Source organism: Gymnoscopelus microlampas (assembly GCF_963454915.1).
Source record: "Gymnoscopelus microlampas genome assembly, chromosome: 6".
NCBI lineage: Eukaryota > Metazoa > Chordata > Actinopteri > Myctophiformes > Myctophidae > Gymnoscopelus > Gymnoscopelus microlampas.
This window is the reverse complement of record NC_139943.1, coordinates 1143742-1171130: the sequence shown is the minus strand read 5'-3', so window position 1 is coordinate 1171130 and position 27389 is coordinate 1143742. Positions and strand designations below refer to the sequence as shown.

The 27389-nt window shown below is 43.6% G+C and overlaps 1 protein-coding gene across 2 annotated transcripts in view; it reads right to left on the bottom strand.

Moving 5' to 3' along the window:
• srpk2 (SRSF protein kinase 2) overlaps positions 1 to 27389 on the bottom strand; it is a 105176-nt gene that overhangs the window by 1973 nt on the left and 75814 nt on the right. The window contains exons 9-17 of one of the 2 annotated variants that reach the window (XM_084060414.1): positions 27204 to 27389; positions 25558 to 25839; positions 20326 to 20603; positions 16994 to 17385; positions 15255 to 15577; positions 13915 to 14015; positions 13679 to 13786; positions 11831 to 11900; positions 7274 to 7366 (exon numbers count right to left, since the gene is read on the bottom strand). The exon at positions 27204 to 27389 is cut by the window's right edge and continues 4 nt beyond it. In XM_084060414.1, the coding sequence (XP_083916540.1) occupies positions 7274 to 7366; positions 11831 to 11900; positions 13679 to 13786; positions 13915 to 14015; positions 15255 to 15577; positions 16994 to 17385; positions 20326 to 20603; positions 25558 to 25839; positions 27204 to 27389 (1833 nt within the window). The remainder of the gene's footprint in view (positions 1 to 7273; positions 7367 to 11830; positions 11901 to 13678; positions 13787 to 13914; positions 14016 to 15254; positions 15578 to 16993; positions 17386 to 20325; positions 20604 to 25557; positions 25840 to 27203) is intronic. The other variant, XM_084060415.1, reaches the window with a different exon arrangement.

Genomic DNA, 27389 nt, shown 5'->3' with positions numbered 1-27389 from the left:
CAAAGATATAAGGTAGAACAGTAACAAAGATATAAGGTAGAACAGTAACAAAGATATAAGGTAGAACAGTAACAAAGATATAAGGTAGAACAGTAAAGATATAAGGTAGAACAGTAACAAAGATATAAGGTAGAACAGTAACAAAGATATAAGGTAGAACAGTAAAGATATAAGGTAGAACAGTAACAAAGGACAGGGATGTGAACAGGGCCCACTTGAAAATCTCAAAAGTGTTCCTTCCACCCATCTGACCACTTAACACCGAGAAGTGGTGAGATGGATGGATGGGCAGTGTGCATTTTCAGAGCATGTTTATTCTAGTGATCAATCAGTCGATTGTGTTACGGCTTGGATCAACGGAATTAAACGCACTATCTATATATACAATTTGAATCCTGCGCCATGTCGGTTGTCCGTATGCGACGCCAGTGTGACGGTGTGACGTAATCTGACATCACGATGACAACGCCAGTGTGACGTAATCTCACGACAGCATGACATCACATGACATCACATCCTACCTATAAATTCTAGGATGCCGTCAGATCGCACCAGTTCGACGGCTTCCATAGTGATATAAATAGTAATAATCTATACAAGGAACTCTCTCCGCCACAAGAACTCTCTCCACCACAATGACGACAACTTCACCAAAGCCACAACGGCTGGAGATACAACGCCAGACATGGCGCACTGCAAAGTGAACGACGCGTCACGTTCGGGCCGCGTAGCGGCCCGAACGTCTAGTACGTTACGTTCCTATGACACAGAAACGTAACGTATTGGTATCATGATGACAATTCAGTTGTCGCCACTCATTCTGTCCACACAGTGATGGAATGGTGTTGTTTTGAAGAGGAAATCAGATGGCGTACAGCAGTGGTTCTCAAACTTTTTCATGTCATGGACCCCCAAATTCACACTTATTAGCCCGCGGACCCCCATTTGAAAAGATAAGCCAGGGACCCCCCATAAGAGAAGATTTTTACGGCTCTAGCAGTGATTCTCAGCCATTTTAATTTCTAGGACCCCCAGTTTGACATGCATTAGAGGCTACGGACCCCCATTTAATGGCATTCATATCTCTGGGACCCCAATTCATATTGTAAAATCAATGTTAATCTAACTCCGAGAGTGTACAAATGGAACCAAATGGACCCGTTAGGGTCCATTTGGTTCCATTTGTACACTCTCAGAGTTACAGACCCATAAGGGTCCATTTGGTTCTTGTCCATCATTTAGCTGGGGACCCCCTGGAACCCCCTCAAGGACCCCTGGGGGTCCCCGGACCCCACTTTGAGAACCAATGGTGTACAGCACACAAGTTACTCTGGTTGTGTGCTGGACAGTTAGGCCAGTGTAGAACGTCATCTATCACAGTGGTTCACAGTGTAGAACGTCATCTATCACAGTGGTTCACAGTGTAGAACGTCATCTATCACAGTGGTTCACAGTGTAGAACGTCATCTATCACAGTGGTTCACAGTGTAGATAGAACGTCATCTATCACAGTGGTTCACAGTGTAGAACGTCATCTATCACAGTGGTTCCCTAATGTTTTAGCTTGATAACTAAAAGAGAAATCTGATGTCTCACCGGGACCCAAACTAGTGAAAATAGCCGATCTACAAGCTTACGATATGTCACAATGTGACGCGTCGTGACCTTGCAGATCTGCTATTTTCACAACTTTGTAAACGTTTCATTTATGATTATTATTGTATTGTTTTATTTCTTGAAAATGTTTCGAAATAATAGTAAAAATAATGATTAGGAAACGTAAAAACGGGATATCATCTGACGACCTATAAGAATGGATCCGCGAGGGGGGGGGGGGGGGGGGGGGGCGCATACCACATATGCTGGTAATCCAGCTTGACAGCGTGTCGCGGGTTCGACTCCCGTTCCCGACGACCTTTGCTGTATGTCTCCCCCCCCCATCTCTCTCCCCATTTCCTGTCAGCCTACTGTCCTGTCCAAATAAAGGCATAAAAGCCCCAAAAAATATCTTTAAAAAAAAGAATGCGTCCGCGACCCAGAAATGGGTCGATTTATGGATACAAGTATGCAGCCAGCTCTGTGCTGCCAAGGTAAGATCTGCATCCTTCTTTCCACAGTGACTGGACAACAATGAGGAAAGTAAGCCATTATATGGGTCATATATATTAACCCATTGAGACCTGGAACTGTCTCATTTTTAGATTTGAGCTAAAAAGCATTATTTTACACTTTAGGCTATTCAAAAATAGCAGATCTACAAGCTCATAGCGCGGCACCGAGTGCCGCGCTATGAGCTTGTAGATCTGCTATTTTTGAAAAATCGTGAAAATGTGTGCAATATATATAATAATATATATTTTTAAAGCGAACATTTTTAACTCAAATCTTTGCTTCTGGGGGGTCCTGGAACAAGATATTTTGATGGGGGTCCGCGGCCAAATACTTATCATTTTGGGGGTCCTTGACATGAAAAAGATTGAGAACCACTGATATAGAAACATACGTTTTTCAGAAAACTGTTGAGATTTAGGAGACATGTAGAATCGGCTCCAGGTCTCAATGGGTTAAAGGAAGCGATGACCGGGCCAATGTGCTGAATCACCACCATCCAGACAGAAATAAAATCCAATGCACCCAGCCTGGTTATCTCTGTGAGGAGCAGACATTCTTGCAACTCCTCCTGGTTGGTGTGATTACAGTGTCTGCAGTGTTGTGAATGTTAGAAGTACTGTTTGTACTCACTGTACTGTTTGTTCCCATGGTCTCATCCATGTGTCATCAGAACGTTGCCGTTGGGCAGAAACCTTGCTTCTCCATATGTCAGCTTTATGTTTTTAGCGGCGCTAGCCGCTAAAAACGGTATATATACATACCGTATATATATAAAACCGCTAAAAAAGGTATAGAGCCGCTATCCTGCTCTATACCTGACTTTGTCCGTGTTCAACGCTCTGATTGGTCAGACCCGTCAACACTCTGATCGGTCAGACCCGTCAACGCTCTGATTGGTCAGACCCGTCAACAAAGTGATTGCTGGCTTATAACACCTTGACACTGTGAATGCACCTCCCCTAATTATACAAGTCTTCAGTTCAAAGTGCCTTTAATAGGCTGTCAGCTGAGCAATAGAGCAAGCTAAATAACAACTAGTTAGAAGCTAAAGCAACTATACAACTACACAACACTACAACTATACAAACTACACAACACTGACACTTTAGAACAAAGTACAGCTACTTAAAGCAACCTGCTATTATAAGAAAATATACTCAAACTGTCTCTAGGTGACTCAGGCAGAATACAGGGTTCCTTCAGCTGTTGAATTTACACACTAGTTAGAGCTAAATGACTGTAATGTAATGTAATGTAATGTCAAGCTTCACGTGACACGTGGCTATAAACACATTATAAACACATATCGATGACAAAACGTATCAAAGGCGCCGCTACCTTCACACAGGGTGTGATTTTTTCATAAATTAAGGCCTTACTTTGTCATACTACTGTGTCATGCAGAAGTAGCTCATCTGCATGCTCACGTTGTGAGCTTGTAGATCTGCTATTTTTGGAAAGAGTTTGAAAGTGAAACAAGTGGTTAAAGGTTGACTTCACCAATTGTCAACCTATCTTCATATAATTGGTCCTTACATTGAACGCCAGAGGTTAATCTTATAATGTACCTACCAGTGCCAAGCTCTTTTTGTTGTTTTTTTGTTTTTTTTCATGTCGCCATAGCCCCCGCTAAATCCGTTTAAAATACGCGTTCATTTGGTTCGACACAAACACGGGATCCGTGAAAAACAAACAGCGAAAACTGCGAGTCGATCCGTGCCTCCATTTTGAAGTTATAGACGATAACGTTAGACTGGTGGATGCGGTGAGCAAAACCACAAGGGAGATAACCGCTTGCAAAGTTGATTCCTAGACAGGAAACGGATGCGAGCGAGAAAACCGGAACCAGTTTTATTTCGTTTCCGGTCGGCCCCCCGGAACCGGAAGGGCAGAAAAAAAATCCGGAATCTGCACTTGTTCGATTTAACATGGGATTTGCGAGTCGCGTAGATCTACGCGACTGGCACGCTGCGGCTTTAAATCGGTTCGCGTAGATCTACGCGATTGGCAGTCATTGTGTTTTAATGCTCATGATAAAATGGTGCCATTTATTTCTACACGGTCTGTGGACAGTTCAGAAACACACCTACCAGTGACATCATTGTTGGGCAGGGTTTCTTTTTCTTTTCTTTTTTAAACAAGATTTAGATTTTTTTATTTAGATTTTTATTAACTCGAGAACAATGGCTTCCATTATAGCATGCAAACTTTCCAGGAATAGAAAGCCTGCCGTTTCTATAAGCTAAATATCTAACCAAGCAAAAGTATTATTATTGTATTAACAACATAATAACTACAATGGATCCATTGGAACGCAGGTTCTTTTTTGACATTTTCTAAAAAGCAACGGTTTTGGAACATACAAGGTTTCCACCCTGACAGTGACGATAAATCATGAAAGAAACAGGTCGACGAGAGAGAGAGACCCCTGGACAGCAGGACACGTCCCGTGGCAGACAGACAGGCAGACACAACGAGTCGATATAGAGAGGGAGGGAGCGAGCGAGAGAGAGTCAGACCAGATTAACAGAAAGGAGAGATAAAAGGGAGGCATTGAGACATCAAGTGCCGAGTTCAGATCTGCCAATGAGATCAAACATCAAAGGCAGAATATTTAGTGCCATTCAGCATGTATTCTCATGACACGCTATGAAGAATATATTATGAACAGAGAGACAGACAGCAGGCAGAGTGGAGAGAGGAGACGTGACAGAGAGAAAGGTCGTATTGAGAGCCATTCGCACCAAGAAATATAACTATAACTAAACAAATCTATCTACTGCAGGGGTCTTCAACGTTTTCAAGGACCAAGGACCCCTTGGCTGAGAGAGAGATAAAGCAGGGACCCCCAATATACATATTGTATAGAATATAATATTTTCATAGATTTCATAGATAGCTTCATAGACTTGTTTGACAGACACTGTCATCAGTGTTGGATTCATTTTAATGTGTTTTCAGACTTTTAACCAAATAAACCCGTCCATACTAAGTAAACTTGGTCTGCTCTTTTTTCCCCCTACACCAAACCTCTTTGCCAAAAAATAGCAGATCTACAAGTACACAACGCCTCGCAGCGCGAGGCGTTGTGTGCTTGTAGATCTGCTATTTTTTGGCTAAAGTTCTCCTCAGAATAGGGATGCTTGGTTGAAGTGGTCAATATAAAAATCACAAAGATTTGGCGGCCCCCCTGTAGTAACTCTAAGGACCCCCTAGGGGTCCCGGACCCCCTGTTGAAGACCCCTGATCTACTGTAAGTCAAGTTGGATGGAAGAGTCCACACCACAGCTACAACTAAGACAATTGAGAACAAGATAGTTATAGTGCTTGGCGTGAACGGTCCTTTTAAACACAGATACACGCACTTACCAGGAGTAACCGTGTGCAGAAGGTATATATGACACACCTCAAGAACTTAGGGCTGATTTATACTTAGTTTTGCGCCGCTGTCTAGTGAGGAGTTTACTCTGCATCAGCAAGGTGAATCTACTGCAAAAGTCCTACATTATGGAGCTTCATGACTGGTTTGGTTGTGTATTGCACGTACAGTACACCGAAAAATAGCTGATCGACAAGATCACAACTCATAGATTGGCTATTTTCAGTGTGAGACTCTAAATGTAAGGGTCATGTAAGGGTCCATTTCTACAGTGTCAAGAGTTAAATGTACACTTTGCCAAGTGGGAATATTAAACTATCAATATAACAGATTAATAGTCTGGGAGGGTTAGCGTCGGAGCTTGGACAGCAGGGGCGCGGCCACTGCGTTGTGATTCAAATCAACAGCCAATGAAGAAAAGGGGGCGGGATCCACATGCAGTGGGTGTTGCATCTAAATAGGATCGACGGGAAGCAATTTCCCCTTGAGAAATTTCGGCCGCCATTGTTGTGTACTGCTGTTTGCCTCTCGTCGGACTTTTTAGACGAGTTGCACAGCTCTCAGACCGGTAAGAGGCGTGTCCGCTCAGATTCAGAGCGTAAGGTACATCCCGCCTACAAATACCAGGGCTCTGGCCCAGAAGTTCCTCGCCAGAGCTGGCGAAAACTTCTGGGAACTCAGATTAACAGATTAATGGTAGGGTAAGTGATATTTTTGTGTATTCTTCTTTTTTTTGTTAAAAAGGTTAAAGTACTATATTGTGATAGTAATCATTGCTACAGAGCGTTTGTTGGGTCACAGGGGTCTCTCCAGCTCTTTAGTAAACACAATATAGTACATTTTCAGTTAGGTGACAACATTTAAGCCAATCAGGAGAGAGCACTGAAAATGCATTTTCTGTTTAATAAAGAGCTGGAGAGACATGGAAGACTCCTTTTACTGAACAAACACTCTATAGCAATGAGTACTATCGGAATATAGAGCTAGTTAACACTCATTGTAACCAAACTAAATCACTTACCCTACCTTTAATCCACAAAGAGAGTAAAGTGAATAATTGTATATTGTATGTTTGTGTTAAAGGGGCCAAACATAGCTTTGTTCTCAGCTTCATACTTCATTAATTTGATATGATTTGATTTGATTTTGGTTAAATACATACAAGTAAACACAAACTTAAACCCAGAATGTTCACTGTTTACCCGGTATCCTATAGTTTAAACTACACATAATGTTATTTAGATAGCATGTTGTTTAGACCAGTGGTTCTCAAACTTTTTCATGTCAAGGACCCCCAAATTGACACTTATTAGTCCGCGGACCCCCATTTGAAAAGATATGCCAAGGACCCCCATAAGAGAAGATTTTTACAGCTCTAGCAGTGATTCTCAACCATTTTTACTTCAAGGACCCTCAGTTTGACATGCATTCGGCTACAGACCCCCATTTAATGGTATTTCTATCTCTGGGACCCCAATTTATATTGTATTATCAATGTTAATTTAACTCTGAGAGTGTACAAATGGAACCAAATGGACCCGTTAGGGTCCATTTGGTTCCATTTGTACACTCTCAGAGTTACAGACCCATAAGGGTCCATTTGGTTCCTAACTATCATATAGCTGGGGACCCCCTGGAGCTCCCTCAAGGACCCTTGGGGGTCCCCGGACCCCACTTTGAGAACCAATGGTTTAGACAGAGGCTAGGTTCATCGTTTACCTGGTATCCTATAGTTTCTCTGAGCTACTACACCAGCCAGCCGCTCACCCAGTGTCCCTTTACCTTTCTTGGAGAAAAACTCTCGACTGTACTTCCCGGCGCCGACCACTTTGCGCGGGACCTTCCCAAGGAGCTCCATGATCAGAGCGATGTGGTCTGATCACCGCCACCACACACACACACACACACACACACACACACACACATATACACACACACACACATATACACACACGCACCACATCACATGACATCACAAGAGAACAGGCACGGGACAGCAGCATTACAGCATGCACACGGGTACGTACGGTACGCACAGGCACGCCGGCTGCAGTGTGAGACTGACGGGCACGCCGCGCTCTCCTGGGCTTACGGACAGACAGACAGACAGACGCACTGATGGACAGAACTACAGAGCTCTGTCATAGTGGAGATGGAACTGATTCTGACAAAGAGACCGAATTGTTTGCGAGTGTTCGCTTGAGCCCGACCGATACGACTTTTGGCATCGGCACTTATGCAGGCTACAAACTACGTGTTAGTTTGTAGATTGGCTATTTTTGATCAAATAAAATAAAGTTCAGTTTGTGTATTTTATATGTACTTGTATGTTCATTGTTTAATTAAAGGAAAATGTTCTTTTCAAATTCATTTCAATATTTTAAGCTGAAAACATTTTTTTTTCAGGCAAAACAAGGGACTCCCCAAAATCATGATCGGCACCTGACCCAAAAGTCCAGCATCAGCCGGGCTCTACAGCCAACGTTTTCAGAGCTTTCCCGTCATTACACGTACAGATGTGCCATTTCAAAACTTCAAATGTCCTGCCATTGGCAAGACAGTACATTTTCAGGGGATTCCCAGGGCAATAAGAGGGACAAAGAAGGGCATTTAAAATGCTGAATTATTTTGATGATCACTGCTTTTATGATGCTAATTAATTTGAGCAATTGGTCAAGGACCTCTTCAAATCACCTTTCACCTCATAATGAGTCTGACACCTTCTTCAACACACATTCTTTTGTGTTTCCCTTCAACAGACATCCATATGTCTGTTGAAGGGAAAAACGGGGGTGTGTAGTGACAACTTCTTTTCAGGGGCAAAACAGTGCATTTTTAAGGGCAGAACAGGGAGGAAAAAATGCATTTTCAGGGCACTTTCAGGGAAAGAACAGTGACGTGTGAAGTTTTGAAGTGGCACATCTGTATGTACTGTATGTGTGCAATGACGTGTAAATGAGTGTGTCAGTCTGTCAGTGTCTGTCTGTATGTCCGTCCAGGCTGGCCGCTGTGTGCGCCACCGTCCCACCCGCGCTCCGGGCAGCGCTACCTCTTCGGTTGAAGAACTCCCGGGAATATTTTCCGGAGAGCGCAAAGTGCCTCGGTATACAGCCCAGAAGCTCAATGATGTGGGCTATGTGGTCTACGGAGGAGGAGAGAGGGCAGGGAGGGGGGGGAGGAGGAGGAGAAACAGAAGAAGGGGAAGGCAAAACAAAAGGACAGAATTGCAGGAGGACGAGGAGGAGGGTTAGGAAGGAGGAGAAGGAAGCACAGGAGCAGGAAGGGAGTTAAAAAAAAAAGAGAAGAAAGTGGGAGAGTTGGAGGGAAGCGGGCGGAAAGAGAAAAAACAAGCACAAATTTGGGGAAAAGGATACAAGGTAAAGGAGAGGTGAGGGAGACATCACAACAAGATAGGAAGGATAAAGGAGGGGGAAAAGAGAGAGAGAGAGAGACAGAGTCACAGACATGGCACAGAGTTAAGGGGACAGAGTCAGTGTTAGGGGTCCATGTGAGATGCAAAGGAGAACAACTGTATCCAAACTGACTTCTGCACACAGTGACATCCTAAATGTAGTTTAAGTTAACTCTGGAGTGCATAACATTCTCTGAGTTAAATGAACACCTAGGACATTATCCTGTACTGTTAAACCTGATTTATACATACTAAGTTGTGCATCGGTGTCACACTGAGATTTTTTAAACCTTTTATCTGCATATTATTTTTTCTCTGTAAATTAATGCCCTGCTTGATCAGGCTACAGCTTCAAACAAAAGCATGAAAAGTAGTGCTTAGTACTTTAGTACTTTAGCTGTTTTTGAATTTTAATCCTGAAAAGTAACAGTTTTGGACATAATATGAGGTTTCCACCCGACAGAGACGAGTTAACTCTGCTATGTTCGATGCGCCACACCTGTCTACAACGAGACATAACTCAGGCTTTAGATCACCAACTAAGCTTCAATGAGAGAGAGAGAGAGAGAGAGAGAGGGGGAAAATCACACGTCTCTCGTTGCAAGCTTGGATATGCTGTGTCAGAAGTGATGTCAGCTTATTGCCACATTGCACAGACAAGACTAATGACGTGTGAACAGAGGTCTGCTGTGTAATGATGGCAAAGGCAACGTGAGATCTAACATCAGAGGAAGTGAGAACAGGTGAAGCCCTGAGAGAGAGAGAGAGAGAGAGAGAGAGAGAGAGAGAGAGAGAGAGAGAGAGAGAGAGAGAGAGAGAGAGAGAGGGCAGTGGCGTGCACAGACATTTTGAGGGGCAGGTGCTCAAGTAAATTATACTTTTTTTTGTTTTACTTGGTCTGCTCTTTTTTCCCTCTACACCTATACCTCTTTGCCAAAAATAGCCGATCTACAAGCCCACAACGCCTCGCGCGAGGCGTTGTGGGCTTGTAGATCTGCTATTTTTGGCTAAAGTTCTCCTCAGAAAAGGGATGCTAGGTTTCTTTCGAGTGGTTATGGTAAAAAGAAAAATCATATCACATAAAGATTTGGCGGACCCCCTGTAGTAACTCTGAGGACCCCCTATTGAAGACCCCTGCTGTAAACTGAAAAAGGGCACTTATGGTCAAGAGGGCAAAGGGCAGGCGCTGTAGCACCACCTAGAGTCTATCTGTGCACGTCCCTGAGAGAGAGAGAGAGAGAGAGAGAGAGAGAGAGAGAGAGAGAGAGAGAGCTTCTCTTATGTGTGGATGAGGAACGAAACACAGAGTTATTTCACTGAGTAAGATGACAGGATAGTTGTTAAGAGGCTGTCCACACCAAGCACAAGATATGACTATAACTGTAACGGCACTAGGGCTGGGCAAAAATATCGATAATATCACAATATTGATAATATTACATCAATATTGTGATATGAGACTAGATGTCGTTTGGGGTGTTGGAAAGTGTAATGTGGCGACATTGCATAAGTGTCGTCTATTCCTGGTTTTAGGGTCTTAAGGCATAGCTTAACCCATTGAGACCTGAAGCCGATTCTACATGTCTCCTAAATCTCAACAGTATTCTGAAAAACGTGTGTTTCTATATCAGTGGTGCTCAATCTTTTTCATGTCAAGGACCCCCAAAATTATATATATTTGGCCGTGGACCCCCATCAAAATATTTCGTTCCAGGGACCCCCCAGAAGCAAAGATTTGAGTTACAAATGTTTGCTTTAAAAATATAAGTATTCAAAGATTTGCACACATTTTCACGATTTTTCAAAAATAGCAGATCTACAAGCTCGTAGCGCGGCACTCGGTGCCGCGCTATGAGCTTGTATATCTACTATTTTTGAATAGCCAAAGTGTAAAATAATGCTTTTTAGCTCAAATCTAAAAATGACACAGTTCCAGGTTTCAATGGGTTAAGGCATAGCTTAAGCAGTTCCTCATTTTTCTCCCTGGCGTTCCCCAGAGACCCCACTTTGAGAACCCCTTTTTAAAATGACATATTTAGTTCTAGTTCTCATTGCTTGGTGTGCTCGCCTCGTTAAGGTAGACAGTGAGTGGATAGGGGGATGTGGGGGGTGAGGGAAGGCTAGCGTACACTATGCTCATTTAATGAGTCATTTGGAACCAATGGCTCATTGTCAATTAAGACGGCTTAAAGTTATCATCATTAACCAAAAGTGTTCAAATTAATATAAATTCAATGGCACAAATGATACCATCTATCAATCAGTCAAAACCACATACAATCATACAACGCTAACTTTGGTTTTGTATCACTTTGTAAATAATAAATGGTAAACGTTAATCTGAGAGTATAATTTTTACCTATTTTCAACTGTGTACAAAAGTAACCAAAACATTTAATAATCATTGCTATAGAGTACAGAAGTCATGACGTCACTCGTTCATCCCCTGGTTCGTAAAGTCATTTCTCTATGGAGAATAACATTGGGTCATCTTAGAATCGTCTCGTAGAAGAATTGTGGTGGTCCAAAAATAAACAAACTGTTTATGATAGTCAGTCACTCATATTTGATACAGTCTGTTTCTGGCGAAAATGTAACTAATTCGGCGGAAGTAACATTATCGTTTTCTCACCGTCAGTTGATGCTTCATATCCATAAGAGTCAAACCGCCGGGGTCATTAGTTTATTTGACGCGATATTAAACACGTCTCTATGGGGATTCAGAACGGGGCTGGAAAACCGCGAACCAGGTAAGATGTGTAAATTAGGTCAGACTTTGGTGCTCTATAGCGATGATTACTATGACAATATAGTGCTTTAACCTTTTAACAACAAAACCTTTTGACCAAAACATATCACTAACCCTCCCTTTAATTGTGTGCACTCTCAGGGTTAGATGAAAAGTGTTTTAAAGTAAAAACACGTACCCTCATCACGGGAGTAGTCCTCCCCAGAATGAGGCTCAAAAAGGTAGTCGCCGGTGGCCAGCTCAAACGCCTAGGAGAGACGGGACAAAGTCATGGATGTATATAGCAGTAGTTCACAACCTTTTCTGGATCCGGGTCCACTTGGAAAATTCTTGGAAGCGTCCGCGGCCCACCCATCTGACCGCTTAACACGGCAGCCTTTCAGCTACCGTGTTAAGTGGTCAGATGGGTGGGTCACGTGCATTTTCAGAACCTGCTTATCTTTATGATCAGTCAATCAATTGTGAATTCATTATATTATCCATAAAATCTTTGTGTTTTGACAAATATTTGGGGGCCCACTTGTAATACCCTCACGGTCCAGCAGCGGGCCCGGGCCCACAGGTTGAGAAGCAGAGATATATAGTACGTAATCATACAGTAGAATGGTAACAGTAATGGTGTCAAACGGGGAAAATAGACGATCTATAAGCTGACAACACAAAGCTACTGTCTGGCATTTTTTCCTATTTGTAATTGTTTTTGACAAAAACTAAACTATTTTCTCTATGATTAGTTCATTTTAGCTGGTTTTGTAAAAACACACGATATAGTTTCAGTTCGTTTTTGTTTGTATTTCCGTACTTTTCATACAGTTTTAGTTATCTTTCTTTTTTTCATCTTTTTTGCAAGCCTCGTTTTTGTTTGTATTTCCGTTAACTAAAAAGTCTTGTCAGTTCTAGTTTTGGTTATTTCGTTTAGTTTTAGTGAACTGTAATAAACCTGATGCAAAGCATGGTGTGGGTGACCGGTGTCCTCTCCTCTCTCACCATGCATGCAGTGCTCCATATGTATATATATATATATATATATATGTATATATATATATGTATATATATATATGTATGTATAAAGCATGGTGTGGGTGACCGGTGTCCTCTCCTCTCTCACCATGCATGCAGTGCTCCATATGTATATATATATGTATATACAGGGGTGCACATAACTTTTTAGGTCTGGTACGCAGAAGAGCACCTGGACATGTGACTTGGTGCGCATGGCGCCCCCCCCGTTTTGTCAACGGGGGGGGGGGGGGGGGGGGGGGGGGGTGGTGGGGGTTTAGCACGGACAGTTTTGTCAACGGGGGGGGGGGGGGGTTCAGCACGGTGCCCGCCGGACAGTTTTGTCAACGGGGGGGGGGGAGGGGGGGGGGGGAGAAAAAAAGGACGCTCTGCTTCTAAATTCCGCCGATTTTCGCCGTTTTTTTTTCTCACGCTGTTAGATAAAGCCCCCAAGGTTGGTGCCCTGTGCTGCTGCGCTGATTTCATCCGCCAGATTGGGACGTTCACGGCATATTTTGCACCATTACGGTGCGTTCATCATCGGTGACGAGTGCCTCTAACAGCCGCTGCTGGCTGCGTGCACGCAGCGAGGCAATGCGAGGCGATGCGAGGCGACGCGAGTCATATCTCTACCCCTGTGCCTAATGGCTGTACATGTCATGAGGCCGACGGGTGCTTTAGAGTGATTGTGTGAGTGTGGCTTCAGGAAGTAAATTCCTAGCCTCGATCTCCAGGCTTTTATTTTTTAGTTTTGCTAAAAAATAAAAGCTTGGAAATTCCTGTCCCAGCTGTTGGTGCGCAAAAGCGCCTCGCGTCGCCTGATGTGGTGCGCATTTTTTATTTTGGGTGCGCACCTGCGCACCAGTTATGTGCACCCCTGTGTATATATATATGTATGTACTGTATAAAGCATGGTGTGGGTGACCGGTGTCCTCTCCTCTCTCACCATGCATGCAGTGCTCCATATGTATATATATATGTATGTATAAAGCATGGTGTGGGTGACCGGTGTCCTCTCCTCTCTCACCATGCATGCAGTGCTCCATATGTCTGCCGGGGTGCTGTACCCTGCTCCTATCAGCACCTCAATGGACCGGTACTGTCTGGTCTGGATGTCCTCCGTAAAGTGCTTGTGCTGTGGAGAGGGGAGAGGAGAGGAAGTAGACCATTAATAGGCATCTGTCAAAACACCAGGTGTTTGTATAGGTAGGTTTCTCTCTCTCTCTCTCTCTCTCCATAGTTAAGAGGAAGTGTGTGTCTCACCACCCAGCAGGCGTTGCCAAGGTCGGCGATCTTGACTCGGATTGTGTCAGCATTACGGGGGTCAAGTGGGTTCACCAGGAGGTCCGCCGCCCTGGCCTTGGCTGAGGAGAGGAGAGGACAGGGTGTCAGACAGCAGAGGGTTAAATGACGTACTAACAAACCGGGACCTTTCATAACACTATGCTCCAATAGGCTCTGTGCATAGTAACTACTAACTGTAGTCCCTGCTTTCAGAAGGTGTTCCAGTTCATTTTAACCTGTGACTCAAATGGAAGAAGCTTTATGACACACATGTTGTTTCACAGCCTCTACTTCCATCTGAGACTCCGGTAGCAGAATCGATGACAGACAGCGTTTTCATTTTTTCAAGCTACTTGGCAGGTGATTGGATGATCCCGCCCCTAGAAGCCGCTGATTGGTTCTTCTAACACGCAGCCGACCGGGCAGCTTTACTCCCTGAGCGATCCCAGATCCCAGAAATCAAATGCAAATGAGATTTCCGGAGGGAGGGGGGGGTTTACCAGGCTAAGTTCATTTTGCCGTAGCTTCGTTGCGATTGGCTCAGCAGTAGATTTGAACAGGAAACACGTGAAGGCGTTCAGACTAAAGCCTGACTCATAGTTTGTTGTGACAACAAGACCAAGGACAACAATGGAAATAAGTCTGACTTTGTGTTTTCTTATCCTTGACGCGTTATTTCAGAGAATGCACTGTATTGTAATGTATTTCCATTTTTTAACTTTTTTTTGTACAAAATATCAGATGACGCGCAAGCTTGCACATCTGCAATTTAACCAATTAAGACCGGGAACGCATCTGTGTCATTTCCTAGATTTCAGCTAAAAAGCATTATTTTACACTTTGGCTATTCAAAAATATCAGATCTACAAGCTCATAGCGAGTGCCGCGCTATGAGCTTGTAGATCTGATATTTTTGAAACAAATTTAAAATGTGTGCAAATCTTTGAATATATATATTATTTTAAAGCGAACATTTTTGACTCAAATCTTTGCTTCTGGGGGGTCCCTGGAGCAAAACATATTTTGAGATGGGGGTCCGCACGGCCAAATACATACCATTTTGGGGGTCCTTCACATGAAAAAGTTCGAGCACCACTGATAAAGCAACATTACGTTTTCAGAATACTGTTAGGATTTAGAAGACATTTTGCAGAATCGGCCTCAGGTCTTAATGGGTTAAAAAAAAAATACACAAATCTTTTTGGTTTCCTGGAACAAAACATTTTCAGATGGGGGTCCGCACGCCCAAATACACATCAATTTGGGGGACCTTGACACAAAATAGTTTGAGAACCACTGCTTTATAAAGCAAGACTTACCTTTGTCACCTTTGGGCGTGTCTCCCGTGCTGGAAGACGACACGGTGCGACTGCGGTCCGCCAGCGGCGTGCCGTTGTTGCCGGCTGTTATCTCCGCCATGCCGAGGGGCAAGGGGTTTCCCGGCTCCGGGTCCAGGGGCAGGTCGGGTAGGCGGAGCACGTTGCTGCGGCGGTGCCGCTCGTTGGAGCCGTTGGTCATGACGGGCGGCGAGCTGGCCAGCTCGCCGTTAAACAGCTCGTAGCCACAGCTGAGCGAGCTGTCGCGGTCCGTGTAGCTCAACTCCGACTCCACCAGGGGGCAGAGCAGCGGCACCTGGATGGGGCTGGAAGAGGGTGCCGGGGGGGGGGGGGGGGGGGGGAATCGAACATTTGTATTTGACTGGAATAAAAATACAATTCAGGCTTTACCAAAACATATTTATATATATTATCTAACTGTATTGTGTGTTTACAAAACTGACTAAAAGTAACTTAGGTCAGTCCTTAGTCTGTCAGTATGCAATGCTCTTCTTTAAAAAATGCGAAAAGAGCAGATCTACAAGCTCACAACGTGCCTTTTGTATCTCATCCCTGAGTACCCCATATACTGTAACACAACTAAATTAAACTAAGCATTTTCAAGAAATAAAAAAAAATAACGAGCAAACCTGCTTTAAAGGGATATTTCACCGCCATATTTATTTTCTATCAATTACTTTTCTTTTCTTTTTGTGAAATTTTGTCGCATTACTGATCCAATATTCTTGAAAAAAAAACAAAGGAAAAAAACTATCCCTAACTAACTAAAGTCAAAACGAAAACAAATAAATGAATAAATAAATAAATGAATAAATCTAAACGAATGAAGAAATTAAAAACTGTTAACCACTTAAACCCCAGCCTCCGTATTGCTTTCGCAGGAAAATAGCAGATGGACAAGCTCACAGCGCGTCACGCAACGGCCGCTTGTCGATCGGCTATTTTCAGCGAAAGCTTTCCCCCGACAATAACAGAAAACAGAACACACACCAGCACAGAGCCCTGAGGGACTCCGGGTAAACCATATAGAGCAGGGGTCTTCAACAGGGGGTCCGGGACTTAGAGTTACTACAGGGGGTCCGCCAAATCTTTGTGTGATATGATTTTTTTTTTGTTGCATTAACCACTTGAACCCTAGCATCCCTTTTCTTAGCATCCTAGCATCCCAACTTTAGCCAAAAATAGCAGATCTACAAGCTTGTAGATCGGCTATTTTTGGCAAAGAGTTGTAGGTGTAGAGGGAAATGCCATGTTTTATCTGAAACACAATCTTATACAATATAGAGGGGGTCCTTGCTTCATCTCTCTCAGCTAGGGGGGTCCTTGGGCTGAAAACGTTGAAGACCCCTGATATTTTAGACCCCTGGGACCCCTGGGTTTAAGTGGTTTTTGGGGCGGTGTAGCCGCCCCCTATAAGTGAGTTTTGGACACCGACCAAAAGATTTGTTTACCCCCTTAACCCTTCCATTGTTAATGCAAATCGATACTTTTGCAAAGTCAGCCAATCACATTACAGCTAGTGTCATCACCACTAACTGTAATGTGATTGGCTGAATTAGCAAATTCAGGACTGTGATTGGCTAGCGAAACACATGACACATGTGCAGCCCTATGAATAGCAGTATGGACTTTAAAAAAAGTCATTGATCCTTTTTTTAAAGTGAGTCATGTTGTGATGACCACACACCGCCCACTTCACACTGGGTGTGATTTTTAATGACCTTGTGGAGTTGGGCGGGGGGAGGCCGGGGGGGGCCAGCGTTGTCCCGGAGCCAGACAGGATGTGTCCGTTGGTCTTCACGCTGTAGTTGTTGTTGTTGTTGAACAGCTTGACGGGGGAGCTGACCGACTCCGTCAGCGGCTCCGCCGTCGTGTCGTCATCCTCCTCCTCCTCCTCCTCCTCCTCGTCTTCTTCGTCCTCGTCCTCCTCGTCGTCCTCCTCGTCCTCCTCGTCTTCCTCGTCTTCCTCTTCCTCCTGAGTCTTTGACTCCTCCTCCTCCTCGTCCTCCTCCTCCTGCTGCGCTGTGTTCTTGTTCTTTGGCTCCACGGTCTCTTTGTCCTCTTTCTCCTCTTTCTCTTTATCTCCCTTCTCCTTCTCCTCCTCCTCCTCCTCCTGTGTGTAGGGATGACACGGTCAGTGTTGTCATGACGACATTATGACATTTTACTCTGCGATTAATAGGCTCTATGCACAGCAGCCATATTGGACAGAAATTGGGCCCCTTCCTTGCTTCCTTCACAGGTGTTACCAATGACACTAATGAAGGCTCTGTTCCATTTAGTGTAGCACAGTGGTTCTCAAACGTTTTAATTTCAAGGACCCCCATAACTCTGAGAGTGTACAAATGGAACCAAATGGACCCGGGAGGGTCCATTTGGTTCCATTTGTACACTCTCAGAGTTACACCCTCTCAAGGAACCATGAGGGTCCCTGGACCACACTTTGAGACCCACTAGTGTTTCCAGTGAGCCAACATGCACAATATCAGCACCCTGACTCTGTTTGACCAGAATGGAACAGAGCCTTCATTAGTATCATTGGTAACACCTGTGAAGGAAGTAAGATGAGGCCCAATTTCTTTCCAATATGGCTGCTGTGCATAGAGCCTATTGTCGCTCAAATGATTTCCATCAACGACTTCATGTCATTTCTGTGGCTTTTAGGCTTTTAGGCTTCGTAAAAACAAAGCAGACATGACAATTAACGTTATATAGATGTAATAACTTTATATGAATAGCGGAAATAGCTGATCTACAAGCTCAAACGTTTTGAGCTTGTAGATCAACATGTAAATGGTTATGCCGATTATGCAACAAAGGAAAAAAAAAGTGATTAGGCGATTATGTAATCATCAGGGCTGTGTTTAACCCTTTAAGACCGGGAACGCATCTGTGTCATTTTTAAGATGTCTTTGGCTATTCAAAAATAGCAGATATACAAGCTCATAGCGCGCCACCGCACTATGAGCTTGTAGATCAGGTTGTTTTTTGTTTTTTTAATCGTGGACAATTTGTGCAAATCTCTAAATATGTATTTTTCAAAGCGAACATTTTTTAACTCTGTTACAACTTCTGGGGGTCACTGGAACAAAATATTTTGAGATGGGGGTCCACGGCCAAATACATTTAAAAAAAAACTGTTAGGATTTAGAAGACATTTTGTAGAATCCCCAGAAGCAACGATTTGAGTTACACATGTTCACTTTAAAAATATATATATTCAATATATACGATTTCACGAAAAATAGCAGATCTACAAGCTCATAGTGCGGCACTATGAGCTTGTAGATCTGCTATTTTTGAATAGCCCAAAGAAATAAAAAAAACAGAGATGCGTTCCCGGTCTGAATAGAGCGTGCCAAAAATCCTGAAGGGGCGTCAACAAGTGTCTTTTGGTAGCGGCGGACATCTTTGAGGGGTAAAAAAAACAGGTTGACTTAACATTGCCCAATGCCACGCCCCCCCATGGTGACGACACGTTGGCACGCTCTATGGGTTAAGCATAGGGTAAGCTAGGCAAATGCGTTTGTGCTGTGTCATGGGGGGGGAAAAAAACGAACCCAACAAATACAAAAAGACCCAAAAATGGAAGGAAATCAAAGGAAGCAGCGAGGCCTCTGATGTCACATGGGCTGAGTTTGTTTTAGATGGTAAAGGAGTAGCCTACGACTACGACACGTGTTGTCTGACATGTTTTACACTGAGATAAAGACAAGAACGATATGCGTGTTGACGCTAGGGCATTCACGAATAGTGATTTTTAGCATTCGAATTATTCGACCTATAAGTATTCGAAATATATATATATATTTTTTATAGAATAATCGAATAGTGGTTTGATAGTCGAATAGTCGGTTTGATAGTCGAATATTCGAATATCTGATTATTCTGTTAATGCCCTAGTTGACGCATAATCCTCAATTATGGTAACAGACACCCGTGTCAACAGAATGACGCGATGTAGTTCACTGACATTAAAGCTTTTATGGATTACTTTCTTGACTTACACAACTTGGCTTTCTGCTGTCTACAGACGTCCAAAGTATTTAGCGGACAAACTTGTATGTAGTGGCCATTTAGACTTTAGACCAGGGGTCTTCAATAGGGGGTCCAGGACCCCTAGGGGGTCCTCAGAGTTACTACAGGGATCCACCAAATCATTGTGTGATATGAACTTAGTTTTTTACATTAACCACTTCAACCCTAGCATCCCAATTCTAAGGACAACTTAAGCCGAAAATAGCCGATCTACAAGCTCACAATACCTCGGCGTTGTGAGCTTGTAGATCGGCTATTTTCGGCAAAGAGAGGGGGGAAAAAAGCAGACTAAGTACAGAGTGAAAGTTTACTAAGTATTGACGGTTAAAGTGGTTAAATGTCTGAAAATACACAGTAACATGAATACAACATCTATGAAAAAGCTTTTAGCTTTTACAGTTTTATGCAATATATGGTGGGGGTCCCTGCCTCATCTCTCTCTCAGAGAGGGGGTCCTTGGGCTGAAAACGTTGAAGACCCCTGTTGTCGCCTACAGTTTACTGCAAACACTAAATAAGCCATTACATTGCGGACATGTTAGTGGAGCGATGCAGTAGTGTGACTGTCTGTCTGTCAGTGCACACGCATGTAGTACATGCCATGTATGAGCCCACAGTGCGTGTAAACGGCTTAATTGCCAACGTGTCGTGTGGAAGCTAACGTCCTGCATTGTTGGTTTTTAAAGCGTAGGCCTACTGGGAGCTGACATTAACAGTGTGTTATGAAGTCCGCACATACGCTTTGTGTGTGCTTCTTAGCGTAGCGTAGCGTAGCGTGCACAAGACGGCGGCGGCATGATTATGTAATCATTTTGAAAAAATATTGCTATCATCTCAAATAATTGCGACACAGGTGATTATGTCATAATTGCGACACAGGTGATTATGTCATAATTGTGACACAGGTGATTATGTCATAATTGTGACACAGGTGATTATGTAATAATTGCGACACAGGTGATTATGTCATAATTGTGACACAGGTGATTATGTAATAATTGTGACGTGGTGTGTACCTGTGTGTCTTTCTCTTTCTCCTCCCTTCCTTCTTCTTCTTCTACCTCTGGTTGCGTTGCGTCTCCGTTGCCTTCTCCTCCTCCTCCTCCTTCTTCTTCTTTTTCTTTTTTTTCTTCTTGTTGTTGTTGCTCTGCGTTGGTGGTGGGGGGGAAGAAGGGCGTGTCTTTTGCGGCGGTGGGGGTGAGATCGTCGTCGTCATCGTCTTCGTCGTCCTCCTCCGCCTCCTGCTGGTCGACTGGAGGAGGCGCGTCACGCTGCTCCTGAGAGAGAGCCGCCGCTGACCGACACCAGACACACGGAGAAAGAGTTAGTATAGGGTTAAAATATATATATATATATGTAAATATCCTCTTTCTTTGTTTTTTTGTTTTTTGTTTCCTACAATTATTTTAATTATTTCAAACATTGGGGAAAAAAAGAAATGTTTCAAATGGGTTTGTAGATCGGTTGTTTTCACTGTCTTTGAAATCGGTCTCAAGTCGTAATGAATTTTCGTACTATATAAAACTATAAAAATTTGACCCAATCATTTTAGCAGATTTTCATCGTAATAGAGCACCGAAGTCTGACCTAATTTACACATCCTACCTAGGGTTTAACACCGGGATTCCCGGGATGCGGGAATCCCGGGAATCCCGAGGTTATTTACCGTCCCGGGAACTGACTTTGGTTCCCGGGATTTTTTTTTTTCTTGTTAGAAATGAATACTAATTAGTAGAAAGGCCTATCTACAGCGCGGAGGAATTACTATTATAATTAGCCAAGTTACTTGCCGGTTGCCGAACAGGGCAGGGTCCCATCGTCCCGTTGTGAACCAATATGGGACACACTGAATGTAACAGTAATGAACAAAATAAAACACAAGTGGCCGTGATGCCCCATGTCTGCCCTGCGCACGCTGATTTCACTGTTTCCTCTGCTGTCAATACGGTAGACACCAGTTGACTATTGAGATTCAACATCAAGTGAAACGCTGCATAAACAGTAGGTAGGTTTGATTTCGAGCCTATATTCCAGCTTAAAATGCGCGCAAGCCAAGCAATGCTTTTGATAGAGAGAGAGGACAGACTGGAGAGCTGGAGAGAGAGAGAGCGCGTGCGACTCGCACGCGTGCGAAAGAGAGAGAGAGAGAGAGAGAGAGAGAGAGAGAGAGAGAGAGAGAGAGAGAGAAAGTAGGCTATTAGACCGATGTGGTCCGATTTTTTTATCATCATTAATGTAGCCTACCCTACCTACACTTGCATTTTAGAACGTTCAAACTACCATTTTACTAGAACTACCCAGTAGAACAAGTGAACTGCACAACAGCTGTCTGTCTCATTAATTGTCAGTGGCAGCGCATGCATGTGCACATCAAAATCACACTACAAAACCCGACATTTGATCAACAACAAAATATAGATTAATACATTTGACAACATACAGCCAACATCCCAAAATGGAGTCTTAATAGCCAGCAAGTAGCCTAATATAAATTAATAACTGCAAACAAATTACAAGTTTAGGCTATCAAATCAATATCCTACAAAAGTAGAGATAAGCTGTGACCTCACCTGCGCTCTGATGGACAATAAATAAATAATCCTTTTGCAAATTCTCTTGTCAAAAATGATACAAATGGAACGTTTATTTCAGCAGCTAGAGTTTGACATTGTTTGAGTGCGTTTTGGGTGCACAGCGCAGCTCCTTGTTTAAGTTAATTGTCTTCACCCGCTGCTGCGCAACAGGGCAGATCTCCGCCAGGGCACTATATTATATTTATATATTATATTTATATGATTTAAAAAATCAACTTAAGTCATTATTAGTGCAAGTTCATAGGTGGACACAATAGGGACATTTGGGCACCTCGATGTAAAATTGGCTATTTAAGTATCTACATATAAATGCATTTTAGTGTGCACTTTTTTTTTTTTTTACCCTTTAACGGGAATTCCCGGGAAGCCCAGGAAAAGGTCTGAAAATTCCCGGGAATTAAAATTTGCTATTTCCCGGAAAATGTTAAACCCTAATCCTACCTGGTTCGCGGTTTTCCAACCCCATAGACGTGTTTAATATCGCGTCAAATTAGAACTGTGTTCCAAAAATAAACAAATGACCCCGGCGGTTTGACTCTTATGGATATGAAGCATCAACTGACGGTGAGAAAACGATAATGTTACTTCCGCCAAATTAGTTACATTTTCGCCAGAAACAGACTGTTTCAAATATAAGAGACTGACTATCATAAACGATACAGAACCTCCTCCCTGACAATATCACAGAGACAGTTTGTTTATTTATGGAACACAATTCTTATATGAGACGATTCTAAGGTGACCCAATGTTATTCTCCATAGAGAAATGACTTTACGAACCAGGGGATGTGACGTCATGACTTCTGTACTCTATAAAGATATGTTTAAGATCAGCAAATACATAAAATGTACATTCAAAGTGTGTTCTTTGAGAATGAAAAATATGAATGGAAAACATTTTTTTTCTGTTTTCTTTCAAAACTCAAAATGTAACCGCAATTCTGGAATAACCCATATATACAGTATATATAATTATGTAATATATATACAGTATATATATAATATATGTAATATATATACAGTATATATCAGGGACGTGCACAGATAGACTCTAGGTGGCGCTAGAGCACCTGCCCTTTGCCCTCTTGACCAGAAGTGCCCTTTTGAAAAAAAGAAAAAAAAAGTTTTTTTTTTTTTTCAGTTTACAGCAGGGGTCTACAACAGGGGGTCCGGGACCCCTAGGGGGTCCTCAGAGTTACTACAGGGGGTCCGCCAAATCTTTATGTGATATGATTTTTCTTTTTACCATAACCACTCGAAACCTAGCATCCCTTTTCTGAGGAGAACTTTAGCCAAAAATAGCAGATCTACAAGCCCACAACGCCTCGCGCTGCGAGGCGTTGTGGGCTTGTAGATCGGCTATTTTTGGCAAAGAGTTATAGGTGTAGAGGGAAAAAAGAGCAGACCAAGTAAACAAAAAAAAGTATAATTTACTTGAGCACCTGCCCCTCAAAATGTCTGTGCACGCCACTGGTATATATAATATATGTACGGTGGCTCCTGTGGATTAGAGACAGGGGAGTGGGATGGAAAGGAGAGGCGGTGTGAAACAGACAGCAAGGAGTAAAATGATGCGAGACTGAGAGGTGTAAGGACGAGAGACAAAAGGAGATAGAGAGAGAGAGAGAGAGAGCGATTGAGAGACAAACAGAGAGACGGGCGGGGGGGGTGTTTGGTTTTAAATCAGTCCTACGCAGAGAAACACCCACCTGCCTGGCAACTGTCTCTCTCTCACACACACACACACACACACACACACACACACACACACACACACACACACACACACACACACACACACACACACACACACACACACACACACACACACACACACACACACACACACACACACATAATTATGCATAATGTATGAATGCTGAGGCACACACACACACACACACACACACACACACACACACACACACACACACACACACACACACACACACACACACACACACACACACACACACACACACACACACACACACACACACACACACACACTTCTGACAGCCCCACGTTGGGCTGTCAGAAGCTCTGCTCCGCTTCATAAAGTCTCCTTTCTAGTCGCTGACAGAACGAGTACACATGCAGTCTAACCTGACATCACATCCCTTACAGTACATCCAGCCACTCTAAGGTACTGTAGGTTTGAGAGATGTCCCAGGCCTTTAATTCAACGGCCTTACAATCATTACAAACACACCAACGCATGTCAGCCAGATTGGATCAGATAGATTATTTATAAGCCATTTATTTCTGGTCATAACTCTGGATCTGTCTTTGAATAGTACTGTACTACCATAAGCAGCACTTAGAGCACTGGTTCTCAAATGTTGTCATGCCAAGGACCCCCAAATTGATATGCAATTGGCCGCGGACCCCCATCTGAAAAGGTTTTGTGCCAGGGACCCCCAGAAGAGAAGATTTATGATAAAAAAAATAAAATCTAAATTATTCAACATGCATAGAGACAGTAATGTCAGTAATCTAGGGTCATAGGTAAACCAAGAATCTAGCATCAGTCTAAACAGTATAATATAAAAATAATGTATAATCTATACATTGAAACTATATAAACTATCGGATGCCAGGTCAACAAATTAACCTGGCATCTGTCTACATAACATACATCTAAATCACATTTATTTTATTTATTTTTATTACATTTTTATCCCTCGATGTTGTAACCCTTTTTTTTCCACCCGGTGCCAATTTTCTACTGTAAGTGATCCTGGGCACTACACTCCCCTCACCAGCCTAGGGAGGCCAGGGCCGAGCTCATGCCTCCTTCAATGCATGAGAGCCAACTGACCTTCTTGTCACCTGACAGGGGGGAGTTTCCCCGGTAGGACGTAGCCCGTGGAAGGAACACGTTATTCCAACTAGTTCCCTTCCCCTCCATCAGGCGCCCCGGCCGTCATGGGGGAGGCGGTATAGAGACCAGGATTACTGCATGTTTTTGTGAGGGTATTAACTACCCTAGGAGACACGGAGAGAACATGCAAACTCCACACAGAGTAGGCCCTTTCGCCAACCCCACCCTGGGTATGGGCGCGGAGGAGAAGACACGCCCACAGCGTCCCCGGCGGGAATCGAACCCAGGACCTTCTAGCTGTGAGGCGACAGCGTTACCGACTGCTATGGACCCGTGTCCATATATTCTAACTTATCAGTAATCTAAATCAACCTTTGCATAAGCCTGCATGGTGGTCATCATGGCTATGGTGAAGTGCTACGGGCTAGGAACCAAATGGACCCTTCTGGGTCTGTAACTCTGAGAGTGTACAAATGGAACCAAATGGACCCTTATGGGTCTGTAACTCTGAGAGTGTACAAATGGAACCAAATGGACCCTAACGGGTCCATTTGGTTCCATTTGTACACTCTCATAGTTACATTAATATTGATTTTACAACATGAATTGGGGTCCCAGACATGAAAAATGCCATTAAAGAAATGCCATTAAATGGGGGTCCATAGCCTAATGCATGTCAAACTGGGGGGTCCTTGAAATTAAAAATGGTTGAGAATCACTGCTAGAGCCGTGAAAAATCTTCTCTTATGGGGGTCCCTGGAACCTTCCCTGTGTTGGCTGGCTGATCTGAGTGAGCTGGGGGGGGGGGGGGGGGGGGGGGTTTCACTCACATGTATGATTAGTCAACCTGGTGGGCCTCTCCCTCTCCGCCTCCTCCTCCTCGTCGTCTTCCTCCTCTCCGTCCTCTTCGTCCTCCTCTTCATCGTCGTCGCTCTCGCCCACGGCCATGGCGGGCCCCGGCGGCGGCGGCGGCGGACCCCCCCCGCCCGGGGTCTGGGCGGCGGCGGCGGCCGGGGTGGCCGGAGCCAGCGGAGGGGAGGCGGAGGAGGAGGACGATGAAGACTCTGTGTTGTGCCCGGCGCGTCCCCCCCCCCCTGTGCCGGACACGCCTCCTGTTGTAGGGACGACACCGTCGTGAGGTTTCAGTCGATGATTCATTGTCGTGACAAACAATTGAGATGAATGATTTGTTTGGCCGTTGAACACTGGAACATACAGTATGAATGAAAAGGACATTTCTGTTTGCCTTGTAGGCTTTGTAAACGGAAATTGCACGAGTCAGATATGACCAATAACTTAAAGGTATAGGGTAAGTGATTTGCGTTGGTTAAAATAAGCGTTAAATAGCTCTATATTGTGATAGTACTCATTGCTATAGAGTGTTTGTTCAGTATTAGGAGTCTCCTTGTCTCTCCACCTCTTTATTAAACAGAAAATGCATTTTTGTTTCAGTTTCAGTTTAATTTCCAATTTTATCCAACCAGGACAGAGAACTCAATCAGGATACAGATTAAACCAGTGAAATTGGAAGTGATGACACTAAGAAATGAGCAGGAAAAATTGGAACTGGAACACTATACAAATTAAACTTAAAAATGGGTACTTTCTCCTGATTGGCTGAGATTTTGACACCTACCGAAAAATGTATTTTCTGTTTATTAAAGAGCTGGAGAGACGGGGAGACTCCTGTTACTGAACAAACACTCTATAGCAATGATTACTATCAGAATATAGAGCTTTAACCTTTTAACAAAATACTTTTTGTTTTAACCAAAAAATATCACTTACCCTACCTTTAAATATACAAAGACTAGTCCATACCCGGCAATGTGCGCAGCCAAACTTTTAGGTTAAGTGCTGGGTATGCATAGTTCAAGTTTTGGACAGTGGTAAAACATTGAGCAGCATGGAGCGTTAAGTGTTTGGAAGCGCTCGTTGTAAATCACTCAACGGTCCTGCGTACCACCTGTTTCTAAATGTCACATGATGCAGGAGGCAGCAGGACGTTGTGTTGATGAAAACAAGCGCTTCCAAACTCTGACACTTAGAAAAATAATCACCTGCACGGAATGTATTGACAGAAAGTGTCTCATAACATCATGTCTCTACGGTGGATTTTTATGAAACAAAAACGTTGCACTGTCTGCATTATGCTAATGTCCGTGTGCAAGTTCAGATCATTTGCTCAACCCACTGAGGAGGAAAATGTGGATTAGACAGACTGGCTGACGGACAGAGGTTTCTTTAATATATAGTAGGACATTACTGATAATGACCGGCACCAGGCCATATATTTAATAACTTGATTCTTTCAGAAAATAGCTGATCTACAAGCTCAGCTATTTTCTGTATTTTTGAAGAGAATAATTCATACAGATGAATGGAAACGATTCTGACGACTAATTGCGATTATCTCAAATAATTGCGATCGGGGAGATTACTGATTACTGTGCGTAACCACGGTGACAGTTTGTACCTCCTCCCCCCTCCTCACGCTCCTCCCCGTCGTCCTCCCCCTCCTCCTGGGCTTCGTCCGGATTGGTGGATTTCTGCTCGGCCTCGCGCTCCAGCGCCTCGATCTCCAGCATGCGTCTCTCCAGCAGCTCGGCCTGACGCTTCTGCTTCTTCTTCAGCTTCTTCTTCTTGTTCTTGGAGATCTTCC